The 16,185-nt window shown below is 35.9% G+C and overlaps 2 protein-coding genes and 1 pseudogene across 2 annotated transcripts; 2 read left to right on the top strand and 1 right to left on the bottom strand.

Annotated features, from left to right (window-relative positions):
• The first annotated feature begins 6 nt into the window (after positions 1-6).
• Positions 7-3,359, top strand: LOC140974279 (uncharacterized). Its single transcript, XM_073437649.1, has 2 exons — positions 7-1,244; positions 2,955-3,359. The coding sequence occupies exons 1-2, from the start codon at positions 55-57 to the stop codon at positions 2,974-2,976; spliced, it is 1,212 nt and encodes a 403-aa protein (XP_073293750.1). The 5' UTR covers positions 7-54; the 3' UTR covers positions 2,977-3,359.
• A 2,068-nt stretch (positions 3,360-5,427) lies between these two features.
• Positions 5,428-7,618, bottom strand: LOC140972634 (sugar transporter ERD6-like 4; annotated as a pseudogene).
• Positions 7,619-13,556: 5,938 nt separating this feature from the next.
• On the top strand, positions 13,557-14,946 carry LOC140972350 (zinc-finger homeodomain protein 6-like). The gene has a single exon (XM_073434795.1). It carries the CDS (start codon positions 13,843-13,845, stop codon positions 14,908-14,910), a length of 1,068 nt encoding a protein of 355 aa, XP_073290896.1. The 5' UTR covers positions 13,557-13,842; the 3' UTR covers positions 14,911-14,946.
• Positions 14,947-16,185: the final 1,239 nt, after the last annotated feature.

The raw sequence follows: 16,185 nt of genomic DNA, 5'->3' as shown, positions 1-16,185 counted from the left end.
GCCACGGCCACGGACATCCCCGGAGTTAGTTTTTGTTCTTCGCGTTGAGTTCACATGGCGGAGCAGAAGCTCACGCAAATCAAAGCCCTGTCCGATCCCAAACCAGAATCCCAAACCCCTGAAACTCGACCAGACTGTATTTATCAGCATGTGTACCTTACACCTGTTGACTCTAGTTCTCAAATTCCTCTTCCTCCGCCTCAATCCAGCTCTGCGGCTGAATCTCCACATTCCCCTCCCGCTGAAATCTCTCAAAATTCACAAAACCCTTCCAAAATTCCGATTCGGCCCCCCAAAATCCGTAAACTTTCCGCGTCTGCCACCGCGGAAGACCAAACGTCGCCGCCTCAAACCATTGGGGAAGATTCTTCCTCTAGCTCCTCTGCAGCCATCTCAACAACGACTATCCCACCTACTAATGCAAATAATGTTAAAAGCAGGCGGCGGAGCGCCTCCCAAGCTTCCAGGGCTCTGCCACAGATCATCAAACCCTTATCTGCCGATGGAGAGATTGAATTAGGCCTCCGCCACCTCCGTGTGGCAGACCCCCTGCTTGCCTCCCTTATTGATATTCACCAGCCGCCGCAGTTTGAGTCCCACCACCCCCCATTCCTCGCCCTCACAAAGAGCATACTATACCAGCAGCTTGCTTTTAAAGCTGGAACCTCTATATATACGCGATTCGTCTCCCTTTGTGGTGGTGAGGATGCTGTTTTCCCGGATTCCGTCCTTGCACTTTCTCCCCAACAACTTAAGCAAATTGGGGTGTCCAGCCGGAAGGCCAGTTATTTATATGACCTTGCAAATAAATATAAATCAGGGATTTTGTCTGATGAGACAATTGTGAAAATGGATGATAGGTCTTTGTTCACGATGCTCTCAATGGTGAAAGGAATAGGTTCATGGTCAGTTCATATGTTCATGATATTCTCCCTGCACAGGCCCGATGTTTTACCCGTAAGTGACTTAGGTGTTAGGAAAGGTGTGCAATTGCTGTATGGTTTGGAGGAGCTACCTAGGCCTTCCAGGATAGAACAATTGTGTGATAAGTGGAGGCCTTATAGGTCAATTGGGGCTTGGTACATGTGGAGGCTCTTGGATGGGAAAGGTGCCCCAGCTGCTGGTTCAGCAGTATTTTTAGAGGAGAATGTTGTGCAGCCACTGCAACAAGTTGGGCTCCCGCATTATGGACATCAGCTTCAGCTGCAGTATGTTGAACCACATAATGGAATTGGAAATCTTGGGTAGGATCCTGGAAATATTTCGACTATTTAAATTTACTCGTTGTTGCATGAAGTTAGTTTCCTTGCTTCAGAAGGCTAGTAATTCTAGATTTGTTTTTATTGCATGTTATGTCTAATGATATTTGGTAAATTTGAAAGAGATTTTGATACTTCTTTGAATTTCTAAACTTCGTTTAACTAGTTTTCATCCTTAGCAGGAGATGGCAGCCTAAATAAGGTAAAGTTAGAGCATCAATGAGTATGCTTGCGAGTTTTCAGATAGACTGCATAAGGTGCCTGGTGAGGATGCTTGCAATAGATATCAATAAGCTAGAAATACGGAAGCGGCTGAACTGATGTATTAAATAACTAATTGTTCACTCAGAACCTTAATATGTCACTCGTTCCAAATAGATAGATAAAATTGAATAAACCTGCTTCTGATTAGGTGGATCAGTAAGTGAGATAAATATTTGGAGAGGTAGACTGAGGCTAGAGAAGTGGTGCAGAGTTACAAGGGGGAATGAGTTTAAAGTGCTTCATGTAATTGTCTTCCATTTGCTGCACACAAGTTTGACCTCAAAGGAATAATCAAGCGCGAGAAAGTTGTTTCCCTGTTTCCCACTGATACATCACTCAAAAGAATCGGGTGACTGGCATTGATTACATATCAAGGGGATGGTTGGTAATAAATGGGTGAACATTTCAACCTGCGTTGTCCTTTAAAAATGAGTGACCACTATTACTTTGAACATATTTACTCTCTTTAATCACTTTTAACCACTTCTTTTCAAACTCAATATTAAAGTTCAGCAATTACTGGCCAGCCTCTAAAACACAAGCGGAAAGTGAAATAGCTATATTGGTCCTCAGATCTGAGTCACTATCTGAAAGCAGGAGGACATGAAACAATTCATAATACAGATTGAACCGTGACGAAAAGATCATATACATTACTTATCTACTTCAATATCCTCCTTTTATTCTCAACGCATTATCTGCTGATAGAGTGAATGGATAAATGACTCTGGAAGTGTCATTCTGCAAAGTGAGTTTGTTAAATGTTTATAGTTAAGGACCTGCATCGAGGAGGTAGATAGATATGATGGAGTTCAAGTATCAAGGAAAGTTCAAAAGAGATGTTTGAATATTATCTGTTTAAATGTTGTTGCATTCATTTTAGTGGGATGAGCATGAGCTAATATTGTCTGATATAGTGGGTTTACAGACTAATGTTTCATATAAACAATGAACCAATTCTTGGAGAGTGTATATTGGTTTTTCTATGCTTGTGTTTCTAGTTATTGGGTTCGTATGAATCTTCCCCATCAGTGGCCTGGTAATCCAATTCTTTATTCTTTGATAGAAATGAAGTGTTATTATAAAATCTAGAATTGCACTACTACTAATTTGAGCTACTCGAATTTTCTTGCTTAAGTTCGTGTGTCTTTTTTACCAGTGGAAATGGACACATTAAAGCTTTTAGTCCACAACGCCCACGCCCTTTCAAACAATGCACACACATTATGTGCCCAAAGTAATGTTTCTGTTGTCTTCGCTGTATTTGAAGTATAAGTTTTTAATATTTTGTTGCTTCCCATTTGTTTCCTTCTCTTCTCTTTCCCCATATTCTTTGATTAAATATCCGTATTTCCAGGATTTTCTGACCCACCAGATGTGATACTTATCTTAAGCTAATTAAACATTGATATTTTTTTTCCTTGTATGCAGGGCGTGTATTTGGAACCAATGACTGGGAAATAACAGCCAGCTGCTAACTTATGATTAGAGAAATACTTTTTTGGTTCCTCTTCCTGAATTCAGATTTTCTATTAATCCTGTTCAAAGAGTTCCTGATGTTACTAAATATAAGGTAGTTCCGCACTGTGTATTTTAACTTATTAACTACTAGCTTTTATGCATAGGAGCAGCAAGTGTTTTGGGTTTGGTATAAGCTGAGTATTCCCAGGGTTTTAGTGGAACTTAAGGATTCTTTCTTTCCTTCCTCCCTTTTCGTCTTAACGGAATGAATAGCGTTTCAGATCTTATGTCATTCCGTAACCAATGTACAGCATTTGCAGATGTACTTTCCAGTTTTTATGATGAACAGTTGCTAAAAGACTCGGATTTGATCAACTTTTTTGGTCATCTTTAATGATCTTATGTGCTACGCTCACGGTATAATTTTTTTTTTTTTTTGAAACTGGGAAAACTCATTTTGGCATTAAGATGTAAGATCAAGTTTTATGCCCTGGGACAGATAATATCCACGAAAGTGTGGCTGTGGATGTGCTGAGTCGAGCTCGAGATTGAGTTTTTGTGTATTTATAAAGGTAACTGTAAACTCCAATTGTCTCCTACAAGGAGGTCTAGTCTTCTGCCCAAAAGAAATTCGTCACTTTCTATGGTTCTAAAATTCGCTAGGCGCTAATCGGGCGTGAGACTAGCGCCTATAGCCTAGGCCGCTTAGGCGCTTAGGCGGGGATTAGGCGTCACTAGGCGGATCAGAATATAAGCAATACAAAAGAAATCAAATTAAAGAAAAAGATTACTTTTAGTATTTGGTTCGATTTTTTTGTGTGTGCAGAAGTAAACAAACAAAAAAAGATGAGAGTGGCGTGGCGTGTTAGGGCAATCCAACAAATCATGGTTTTAATTGGACTTTCAATCCCAAAAAATTAAAAGCATGAGTCTATAATTCTTTATTTATGTCATGTTCTATTTTAATTCGACTTTCAAAAATTAAAAACCCAAAAAAAATTTGCCAAAAAACTTTAAACACTTAGGCTCGCTTAGGCCCGTCTTGACTCGGCGCCCTTGCCGCATAGGTTGGCCGCCTAGAACCTTTTCGGTGCGGTCAAGCGACGTCTAGGCGGTCGTCTAGCCGGAGTTTTAGAACACTGCGGCGTGACCAATCAATTAACATAGAGCCATTTTTAACAAATGAAGTTTTACCAAAGTTATTCTCCCAAATATCCCTCAAATGTATCACCTTGGACTAAAATTATATTCCATTTTTAAAGTTATTCAATTCCCCTTGTTGGGTTGATGAATCATTTTAATATGCTCCATGCTCAATTTAAATGTTTATGTATGAAAGTCATGACCATGTAATTATCGATGTAATCCGAAAAATTGTATGAGTATGCGTATCTTGATATTGTATTTTTAGAATGTTGGGATTTTTATTACACCATACCAGGTTTACACAAATTTATGTGAGACGGTTTTACGAGTTAATTTGCCATGATTCAATTTAAAATGAACTTGCAATTCGACTCAATTCATGAAAAAATATTATTTTTTATGATAAAAATATTTTTTTTATTTTAATGGAGAAATATATGTGAGATAAAAAAAACAAAGAGTGCATATCCATCATTATTATATCGAGAATACTTCCAAGTATTATTGACGATGACAAACGTATTATAGGAAAGTGAGCGTTGCTTGAATTTATCTCTTATCTAATCTATCAAGAAGTTCTACTTCCAAGTATTAAGGTCTAATGTTGCCATACCATAGATTGAATGATACTTCACCACAGAATGAATTTGGGAAAATTATATTTTTATGTTCTCTTTTACCTCTATATTTTATGTTTTCCGATTTTTCTCCGTAATATTTACATAATTGAAGTTTAGTTATTATTGTTCTTTTTTTTTTTGACCAATTTTGGTAATTTGTGTTGCAATTTTAATCAATTTACATTATGTGACACGACACATTAGAGCCGCATATGTAAAAACAAAAGTGAGCGAAATAATAATAATAATAATAATAGTTATTATTATAAAAATAATAAATTAATAGACGAAAATAGAAATTCGATAATATAGATGACCAAACTCATAAGAAGACGTTACATGAATAACTAAAATTTCAATTATTTATGCTATGCGATAACCATAGACCGGATGATTTACGATGACCATAGACTGGATGATGCTATGCGATAAATTTTGATCAAACTCAGCCATTGTTACAATGAATGATATACTAAATGATATTTAGAACTAATCACATGAACAGTGTCAAGTATATAATTCGTTTAATGCTACTGGATATTGTAACAAAGAATACTGAAATTTTAGACCCTCTCTCTAATGTCAAAGAGACAATTCATTAGAGTGGATTCATAAAATGCTCCACAAGTTGAGAATGGGGAAAAAAGATTCTTTCAATCCAACAAACTCCTCTCTCTAAGATGATATCTTCCTTCGTTGCACGCCATCTATATATACAAGTAGAAAAGCCATCCTTCATTGGATGTTTGTTTTTTCGGTTTTTATAATAGTAGTACGCGTAACGCACCCGGTTCCGTCAAAGATGAACGAGTAGAAAACCCATTGATGTATACATCTTCTCCCCATGCATTGTAAAATTGGTGAGAAAGCAAACTGCTTGCAAATATTGTCTGAAATCACATTGTGTCCGGCATCATCTGAAGGACCATTGAATTTCTTCTAGAGTTTTCCCTTTCGTTTCCGGAACCCACAGAGCAATGAATGCCACGGTGAAAGCCGATATCAATGCATAAATGGTGAAAGTCACGGAAATTCTGCCAGAAAATGTGATGATTAATAAACGTATTTCATATATGTATAAGAGTTACGTTGAGACATACCACGAGCCCGACTAGTGCTAATACTTCCAACACTGAATGAGAATTTTGTGGTAAAATATCCTGCTCTCCATGAAAATAATAATAATTCTTAAAAACTCGTGATGATGAAAATGTAAAGAATAAACACAATACACACCTTTAAAAAGAATGCAATCGCAACTAGGAGGCTGCTGGCAGTCATTAGCAACGAGGATATCTGTCGACATATATTAGATAATTTTTTCCTAACCGTACTCAAGTAAATCAAAACATGTTTCAAGCGAAGGAGTTGAGATACGCACGAGAAGAAGAATTCGGCGACCAGCTTTGTCAACTAAAGTAGTTGCAATTCCGGTGACAATAACCTACATCAAGATGATATTCATTTATCATCCAAGGAAACATAAAATTTCAACTTTCTTTCCAGGTCTATAACTTGATGATATTTACCTGAATGGTTCCAATACCAAATGTTGCAGTTTTGCCGGGTGAAATTCCAGTTCGAATTCTAATAGTTAACTCCGAATAAAATGAAAGTCAATGGAACTATATATGATGATTAACTTTATATGCTCACAAAGAAAATAGCATAGGATTAACCTGCAGATATATAGAAATATGCTACTTGAATTGAAAAGGACACCGTTTATGCCACTGAGTTGCTGAAGCATCAGTAGTCCAATTCCCACCTGGGAACAAATAAACAAAGTTCTTTACTGAGGAAAGTATTACAAATATAATCATTCATAGAGTAGTTAAACACAAAATTTAATGAGATTAAAGTGTGCCATCAAAGGATACGAATAGCGTTTTCTTTTGAACTCCTAAAAATTGATAGCAGTTCTCTTGCTTGATGAAGCCACAGATGTCTGAAGAAAATAAGAATGCATAAACTTATTGACAAACAATCTCACCTATGAAAAGAGTCAATAGATTAAAATTGATACCTTGATCTCATTTACTTCAATAGAGATGTCTGTTTCAAATCCGCGTAAAACTTGCAGAGAAGTTTCGAAATCTTCATTCATGCCCATTCTAGCCTATACTTTTTAAAATTCAAAACAAGTCAAGAAGAAATAAATCGAAAACATGATAAATGTATTACTCGAGTTTAGGTCTCATACCAACCAACGAGGAGACTCTGGTATAAAAAAGAGTCCAGGCATCAAGATTAGACATGGTAGAGTTCCTGCAAACAAAACTTGTATCATCTATCACTTTACTGCATATTACATGAAATCCCACATTATTTTCTACAAGATCCATTAGCAAGAAAAAGAAAAAATAATTTTTTGTTTGATCAATACCATGATCAAGCATTATTCCAATTGTTACTGAAAGCTGCGTTTCAAGTCATCAAATAACATCAAATTTCCATAAACCTCGAAAATCCAACAATTAGCTCAGGTAAATTGTTGCTCTAGCAAATTTATAACGAAGCCAACCTGATTTACAGCTCCAAGACTTCCTCTCATATTTTGAGACGCTATCTCGGCTATGTATTATACTGGCACCTATTAACATTGCAATAGCAGAAACACAACAATTTTCGTATTTTGATCATACGAAACAAGGGGTTATCCTAACCATTCATTTAAAGTTACCGTGTAAGAAATTATTAATCCGACGCCAAAGCCCGCCAATAACCTTCCCAAAAACAAGAATGACGAGTCCTGCACATAAATCATATAGATCATCCGAACAGTAGACATGATTTAGTCTAAAACCTTGAAAATTTAACACTCACATTCGCAAACGAAATAGCAAGCCAGCCGATCAGTGACTGCATTTCAAGAAATTACAAAACAATAATTTTTGCGATTATGTTTGTTGGAAATGGTGTATTAATTATATATAACATCTTTTTTTTAATTTAATTTAATCATTGATATTTCAGTTTATATATATATATATATATTACTGGAACCATTACGGTTGGAACTTTGATCCATAATATATAGGGAGTTAAACCCTAATGTTGTCTCCATTTCAAGTGCCAAATTTCAACTTTTGCATCATAACTTGATTACAAACTTTATTCAGTTCCCCTTTTGAATATTAAAATTAAATGATCTCCAAACTTAAATTTGATAAGAAACAAAAAGGGTAGGGTATAGTATGTATAGTCGTTGCATGGGATGAATCTAAGGATGCTTCTGGAATGATCCATTCCGAACCGGTCCTATTTAATCTTGTTGAATTCAGAATCGATTTAATTGGTTTATGATTGAAGTGAATCCGTTATCAACTTGAATTGAATTAGGTTTACATGGAAACGAATTCAGAACCATTTAAATCCGGTCCAATAATATATTTAATTTATTTTTATACTTTGATTCAAATTATATTTTATTCCAGTTCGGTTCGATTTTGTTTTCGGATTGAACTACACAGAACTCTTAATACGATCTAATCCGAACCATACAATATTGATTCCAACATAGGCAATTTAAGAGGGGGACTGTACCTAGAGCATAGGGCCTCCCACAAACAATGACATAGCTGACCGGCTATAGAGAAATAATTTAATTTTTAAAACCAAAGTTTTCTTTATAAATAATTTAATAATCGAAAGTAAATTTTTGTATTATAATTTTGATTCTCATTCAATGATATTTTTAATTTGTAACCTCATTTTTCACGATTATAATGTACCGTGATCTGCTGTCACTTTCTTGATTTAATTATGTCATAATGCACCATAATAAAAATAATAATAATATTTCACCCTCCCAATTTTTTTTATTAAGTTTATCTTTTACCATTTTGGTCATCTACATTGTCAAATACAAGTTTTAGTCCGTTATATTTGTGTTTTTTTTACAATTTTAATAATTTTTTTCGATGTGGCGATTATATGACGTCATTAATATAGTGTTGATGTAGCGCTGATGTAAGTAGTATCACATCAACAATCACGATGATAAATGACAAAAATTACCAAAAATCTGACAAAACAGAACTAAAATTGAAATTTTATGACACAGAAGACCAAAATCGTAAAAAAAAGTTAAAAAAAAACAATTTTTCCGATTTTTAAAATCAGTATTTTCTTTTAGTGGATTTCATTTAGAAGTTTTGTATCCTACAATAATGAATTATTTTAAAATAAATGTCTGAGTTGAACTTGAATCAAACTATTGGAATAACGATGAACTTCAATACATAAACTAAAGGCAATTACTTTTACGGGGTCAAAAGCACACAAAATTATGGCAAAAACTTGTGTGAGACGGTCTCACATGAGACCCACTCCAAAATTATACTTCACCGGTGTTAATTTTTATTATAAGATAAAGCAATATTATATGCACAAGTTAATTATTAATACAAATAGTTCACATATTTGTATTAGTAATGGTAAATAACGGTGGTTTGATTGAATGACGTATAAAAAAATAATTATAAGAAGAAGACAATTAAATTGCTGGTTCACATAAAAAATAGAAAAAAATAAAGAAAAGATAAAAAAAAAACTTTAAATATTTTTCGAATTTAACTTCTCATTAATTAAAACTACGACCATATTTATATGATGATATTGTGAAAATAAAGAATTAGGAAAAGTGTTTAATTATAAGACGATCAAATGTGCATAATTAATGAATCAATAAATGTGAACTATTTAAACCTATGAAGCAAGAAAACACAATCAGGAACTCAAGTACTTGTGGCAAAATGACGAGTTTTGTTTTTTGACCCATTTCTAAAATCATCAAAAAAATCCTTTAAAATTTATGGTTTTAATTCCTTTATTTAGCTATTGGTGTAACACTGCTAAAAAACGTGTTCCCCTTTGTAACATCAATTGTATAAAGATTTTTGTAGATATTTCAAATAGATAAAAAATTTATATGAAAATTAAATCACGTTTATATTTATAATATATTTACAACTTAATCACTCCACGGACAAGTTCTAGCTTCTTGGCAAATGTACTGAGAGTGTCTATGCTCCACCGGGAGCTTTACTCTCCCTACATCAAATAATTGACACGTGTCTCGTCTTATTATTTTATTTTGTTTGTCTTTTTAATTTTTCTTTTCTTTTCTCTTTCCTAATTTATTGCTATTTTCTCTGTCTACTTTCTGAATTTCTCTTTCGTGGTTACCTTAACTTATCAATACATTTATATATTTAACCATGGTTGAACAATAAGAGAAGAAAAGGTTGAACGATAAAAAAAAATCTAATTCTTCACCATCGTCAATTAAGTGATGTGAGTGTCTTCTTCCCGCCATTCAACAACCCAAAGTTCTCCCATTCACNATTGTACTTTTCGCAATCAATAGGAATCGAACCCGCGATCTTGGCTCTGATGCCAATTGTAGTACCGAGTGCTTACCGCTTTACCAAAAGCTATAGCTGGTGGTAATGGTGCAACTCAAATCTTTTAAACCACACAATAACTCAAATACCATGGTTCGATCGCTCTGCCAAATATGAACAATTATTGCACTCAACAGAGTTATTTTTGGGCTAAAACTTTGCATTTTTAGTTAAATTTTCGCACGTTAAAATATTAGAAATCTGAAGAGTGTCATTTTAAGTGTACCAGGAAACAACTAAAAACTTAGCTTCTTTGCTGACAAGAAAAAAAGCGTCTGGAAAATGTTGGTATCGGATATCGTTGGTACGAGGCTGGAAAATGTTGACGTTATGTAACAATTGAACCCAAATTTCGACTAATTAAAAGTTAGTTTACTTGGATTGAAGTTTAACAAACTGATAGACTAAACAATAAAATCCTAAACAAAAAATTTATTTTCCCGAATATTGACCTGCAAATGTTTTTAGAGGCATATCGCGTATAGGGTTTGATTGAATCAACTTTTTAAAAAATATACGTTGCACATACTGGGAGGCAATAATGGGAGAATGGACCGGTGTGCAGGCTGTGGAAGATAACCAACATGAAGTTGCCGGTTGTTTTTGCGGAGTAAAGTTCGTGTGTCATCACAATCTGTTGGATCTCGGTTTTCTACACGTCCAAACGCAGCGGAAGTTTTAAAATTTTTATTTTATTTTGACAATCAAAATACATTTGATTGGGCGTTCGTATGGTTTTTAATAAAACATTCATAGGATGTTTAGAAAATTATACCTCTGGTGAAATAATCACACGACTCCAACTATTCCGGATTTAGCGGAGATAGCTCTTGATGAAATCCCTACGAACTTTCTTCAGGGACTCCTTTCTTCTAATCAGGTCCACGACTAGGTGGTTTGATCATCTTCTAATTTGCACTAGAAAAAGTAGAAGAGATTTTACGTAGGAGATTGAAATTTGAGAGGCGGCTCAAACTATTCTCCAAGGAGAAATGGCCGAATTATGGAGTGCTTGGGAGAGGAGATTTCGAAAATCTCTTGTGGTGGCGGCTAGGGTTATGTCATGTTAACTCATATTTATAATTAACCATGACCTAATTATCATAGTATAATAATTGGGCCATTTAATTAACATTAATGAGCTTAATTAATTAATTGGGTTAGTCACACTAATTTAATCAATTAATCAAGGTCCATTAACAACTTTAATTATTTAATATGTTGGACTTGTACTCTTACAAGCCCATTAAACATATTACCCACCATATTTAATTTATTAATTAATAAGCTCAACCTTTGAGTTTAATAAATTAAATCATTTATAAATTCAACATTTGAATTTATTATTCAAATTATAAATTCAACTCCTTGAATTTATATCACCTCCAAAATTTAATATCTAATAAACCCAACATTTTGAGTTTAATAAATTAAATTCTCAAATTTTATAAATTCAACTCTTTGAATTTATTCTCTCAAAATTTAATTATCATAAATTCAACTTCTTGAATTTACTATATAATATAAATTCAACTTCTTGAATTTATTCTCTCAACGGGAACAAACGATCCAGTACTTGTGTGACCCTCAATGGTTCAGGGATACAGCTAGCCGTGGGTTCACAACTCTTTGTGATTCAGGACATAATCCTTTATTCGGGCTTACCCTAGTTAGCCCCATTCTTTTCATCAACACCTTGATCAAGAATGTCAGAACTCATTTCTGATTGCACCCATCGGATCATGGTAAGAGCGTCTAGTAGCATCGCCCCATGATCCCCTAGGTATCACTGATAGTGCCTGCAAGAACCAGTCGATTATGATTAACGTACAGTACGGTCCCTTCATCTCATATATCCCGATCGAATCTGCAACCATTGGTTCATCGAGGGTTGCATATTAATTCGATAACTATGTGATAACTATAAATAGTGGCATCGCATGTACCGTTCGAGAACTCCTTCTCTAACGTACATCTCATACTCTGGCCAGAGATTCCATGCACTATAATTTCATCAGATCACATAGGATATCCACACCCGCAGGTGAGCGGTGAATCCCCGACTACAATGCACTGGCTCCTATATGTTTCGCAACTGTACCCAACCTCGCCACCTGATGACTCTCCTGGAGCCAGTAAACGAGTCAAAGCACAGCCCTAGCATATAGAGCCTCAGTGTTGTCCCGGGTTGTAAGGACTAATGGTGTACAATCATAACCACGGACTTATCCTCTCGATGAATGATAACCACTTGGAAAGTCCGAGGGAGGGTTGTTCGGTATAATCATCATATGACTACCCATCTGCATGTTTGGACATCTCTATGCCCTTACCAAGAAACGCAGTACACAACATCACAGATGCTAGTCTCGAGCTCAAGCGACCTTTATCCATGTTTCAGGCGGCTGAATCGACTATGAACGAATTTAGATCATAAAGTGTTTACAGACGAGTTTCAACATCGAATTACGATTCTTTTGTATTAAAGTATAATCAAGGTCTTTATCTATGTTTGATAACATGGGTATACAGATAAAGAAATAACAATACATGAAATAATGAATTATATTAAAATAAAGATTGTTAATTACAATTGAGTCAATAAAATCCCTAGCTAACAGTTGGCTTGCAGGACATCTACTTTAACACAATCTTACACACTGGGTAGCAACTTTATCACCTATCAAAATTACGAGCACCACTCTTTAATCCTGAGTGCGCACTCACAGAAAACACCCAAATACACACACAGAGAACAGTGCCCCCCTCCCCGTCTGCTTTTCTTGAATGGAGGTGGGAGTTTTTTGTGGCTTAGAATCCCTTGGATGGCTGTTGGGAGACAAGCAATCTTCTTTCAAAACTTGTCGAGTATTCTTTCCCTCTCGCGTGTTGTCTGTATTCAGTTTTTTCAATTAATGTAACTCTCCATTTTCTTGAATTAACCAAGACTATGAAGTGTTCAAATGATGTTTTGGCAGTTGTGTGGGGATTTGGATTTTCTTTTACTGTGATGAAAACACATAATATGTATTTTTTTGTAATAGATGACTAACTTTGATCATTTGATAGATCACACAGTACATATAATTTTGAAAAATTATCAGATGAAACCAGATGGTTGTGTAAAAAAGTTTTCAGCAACGGATGATCCAAATCCGTTCGGATGGTTTCCACGACAGTTTCTGAAATCTCATTTGCTGGTGATGACGGTTGTTTGATAATTTATTATTGAAAGTTATAATTTTTTTAAGTTTTGGTTTAATCGATGACGTGTTAGAATGGGTCCTACTCGAGTGTTGTACATGTCCGAATTTAGATTAATTTTCAAGATTCTTGGATTGAATTATTGCTTCTTTGGATTGTCTTGAAATAAAGCCCATTTGGGGTCAAATTATCTTTATACGCGGTGCTTCTTTCTCTTGCTTACGTATTGGAATAGGGCTGAGGAGTTAGTAAAATGGAGTGGTGGGGTTAGCACTCAAAAAAAAGTCCAAATCAAAAGAAGAGAAAGGCAAAAACCCCCATAGATTACATTCTTGATTATCATCCAAGAATTAGAGGGGATTAATCAGGTTATTTAACAGCAAACAGCACAAGGTTTGATCATGCTAATGGTGATTTAGAGGGGATTAGCAAGAGAATTTTGCCCAAGACAAGATTTTTCAAGCAAAGTTTCGTTCATTAATGGAACGCCGAGGCCAAGCAAGGGATATGCTAGGGAGTCAGAACTCTACGAACTATATTCGTCCGCCGACCTCTCAAGAATCTCCGGTGAAGCTGCCTCTTGCTCCGTTAGTCGCCACCTCGGCTGACAGGAGAGGGAATGCAACGGTTTCCACCCGTCGCGGGAGTTCCATTTTCAGCCCTACCCAAATCTCGGATCACCAGAACCATCCTCCGGCGCACCTCCGCCACCATGTGTCTACCCCTCCTTCAGAGCCTCTGGGGCAGAATGAGCCCACCCCAGATTCAGATCCGGCTCCAACAGCCGGCGCAAAGGCTGGTGTATCATCAAATTCGAAGGCTCTGGCAGCTCAACCACAAGGTTCCCAGCCGCCTCAGCCACCACCGGCTGCAGCGACTGCGAGAGTGGAGGCTGCAGCTGCTAATTGTAGTAATACTTCCTTAATTATATTTAGAGAATGCCTCAAGAATCATGCCGCGGGCATCGGTGGACATGTAGTGGATGGATGCGGAGAATTCATGGCAAGCGGAGAAGAGGGCACTCCGGAAGCGATGAGATGCGCCGCTTGCGATTGCCACCGTAATTTCCACCGGAAAGAAGTCAAAGGCGAGCCGCCGCAACAGCCCTATATCTACTACCCTTACAACCCCAACTCCACCAGCACCCACCGGCCCAACCCATTACTCCACAATCTAAACACCCAACGCGGCCACCAGCAGAGTCATCACAAACACTCCACACAGCCAACCATGGTAAACTTCAGGGGAAACCCGGGAGGCGCGGTGGCGGAGTCATCCAGCGAGGATCTCAACATGTTCCACTCCGGCAGCGGCGCGCATGCATCGATGAAGCCGTCGATCTCAGGGTCCAAGAAGAGGTCCCGCACGAAATTCAGCCAAGAACAGAAGGATCGAATGCATGAATTCGCGGAGAAGCTGGATTGGAGAATCCAAAAACAAGATGATCAACAAGTCCAACAGTTCTGCAGCGAAGTTGGGGTCAAGAGGCAAGTTTTCAAAGTGTGGATGCACAACAACAAAGCAGCCATGAAAAAGAAACAAATCTAAGTTTCAAGGCAAGAAATTTTGCAGGATTCCCACTTTGACAAAAATCCGAGGAATTCTTGATTAGGTGAGTCATATGATTAGATTTTTTCCTTGTTTATCATCATTTAATGTAGAAAAAAATTGGGGAAGTTGGTGAAAAATCCCCAACCAAAACATTTATTTGGGTTCACTCCCTACCCACAAAATTGTGGTACTATGTCATACAAATTGTGGTACACTTCATGTGGAAATGTGGTACACTTCATGTGAAAATATGGTACTAAAAAAGTACCCAGGGACTGAACACAAAAAAAAACGGCGGCTGGGGAGTTAAGTCCAATTTCCCGAAAAAAATTCCATTAATTAGTTTCTCCGATGATTTGGTTAAGAATCAGACCTTAAATTTGACCCTAATATTCAGGCAATAATTTCTTCTTAATCAACTAATTCTTAATCATGTCGGTAGATAACAATTATCTGACAGTTTTTGTTTAATCTGAAAGTACCATAATTACATAGTACTTAACTCCAGTTAATCGCGTTTTGCTAATTTTTCAGTATTTTATATTCGATAACATATATGATAATGAAAAATTCAGATACATGAACAGCCACATTTCACTCGAAAATTTTCACGCTAACAGATCTAACATGATCATCCCATGTCATATAATCACCATTTTCAGCATGATCCATATTAAGAAGGACGATTTACTGATCTTGTGACAATTTTGAAAACAACAGCAATTAGAGATAATAGAATTGAATAACAAAGTTTCATTTTATATTAATTAATGTAATAAATTTTGAATTAATATATGATAAAGTTGAGTAACAAAATAATGTGAGTTAAATTTTCAATTTGAATCCCTATTTTCATTCATAGGGCCGGATTTTTTTTATGAGGTCAAGGAGGCCGCGGTCTCTGGGTCCGGTCTTTAAAGAAGTCCAATATATATTTTTTGAATAATTTAAATAATATCAAGAGACTTTGAGACATTTGTTGAATTTGGAGAAGTTAACGAGTTAATCTTTAATAAGCTTGATGATGTTTTGTATAGAACTTCAACAATTTTTTAACATGTTACACTGTTTGGCAAATTAAATCGAAGGATTTATTATCGAATATTTATATTGCATATAAGATTTTGTTAACTATTTTAGTAATTGTGAAAGAAATTTAAGTTAATAAATACTTATCTTCTATCAATAATGTATAAAATAGATTAAATGAGATAGTTATGTTGTTGATTGTAAAAAAAATAGTTAAACGATTATTATTTATGTAATTATTTC

Source organism: Primulina huaijiensis, chromosome 3, assembly GCF_012295235.1.
Source record: "Primulina huaijiensis isolate GDHJ02 chromosome 3, ASM1229523v2, whole genome shotgun sequence".
Classification (NCBI taxonomy): Eukaryota; Viridiplantae; Streptophyta; class Magnoliopsida; order Lamiales; family Gesneriaceae; genus Primulina; species Primulina huaijiensis.
The sequence above is the reverse complement of the archived record's forward strand: the minus strand, read 5'-3'. Positions and strand labels throughout refer to the sequence as shown.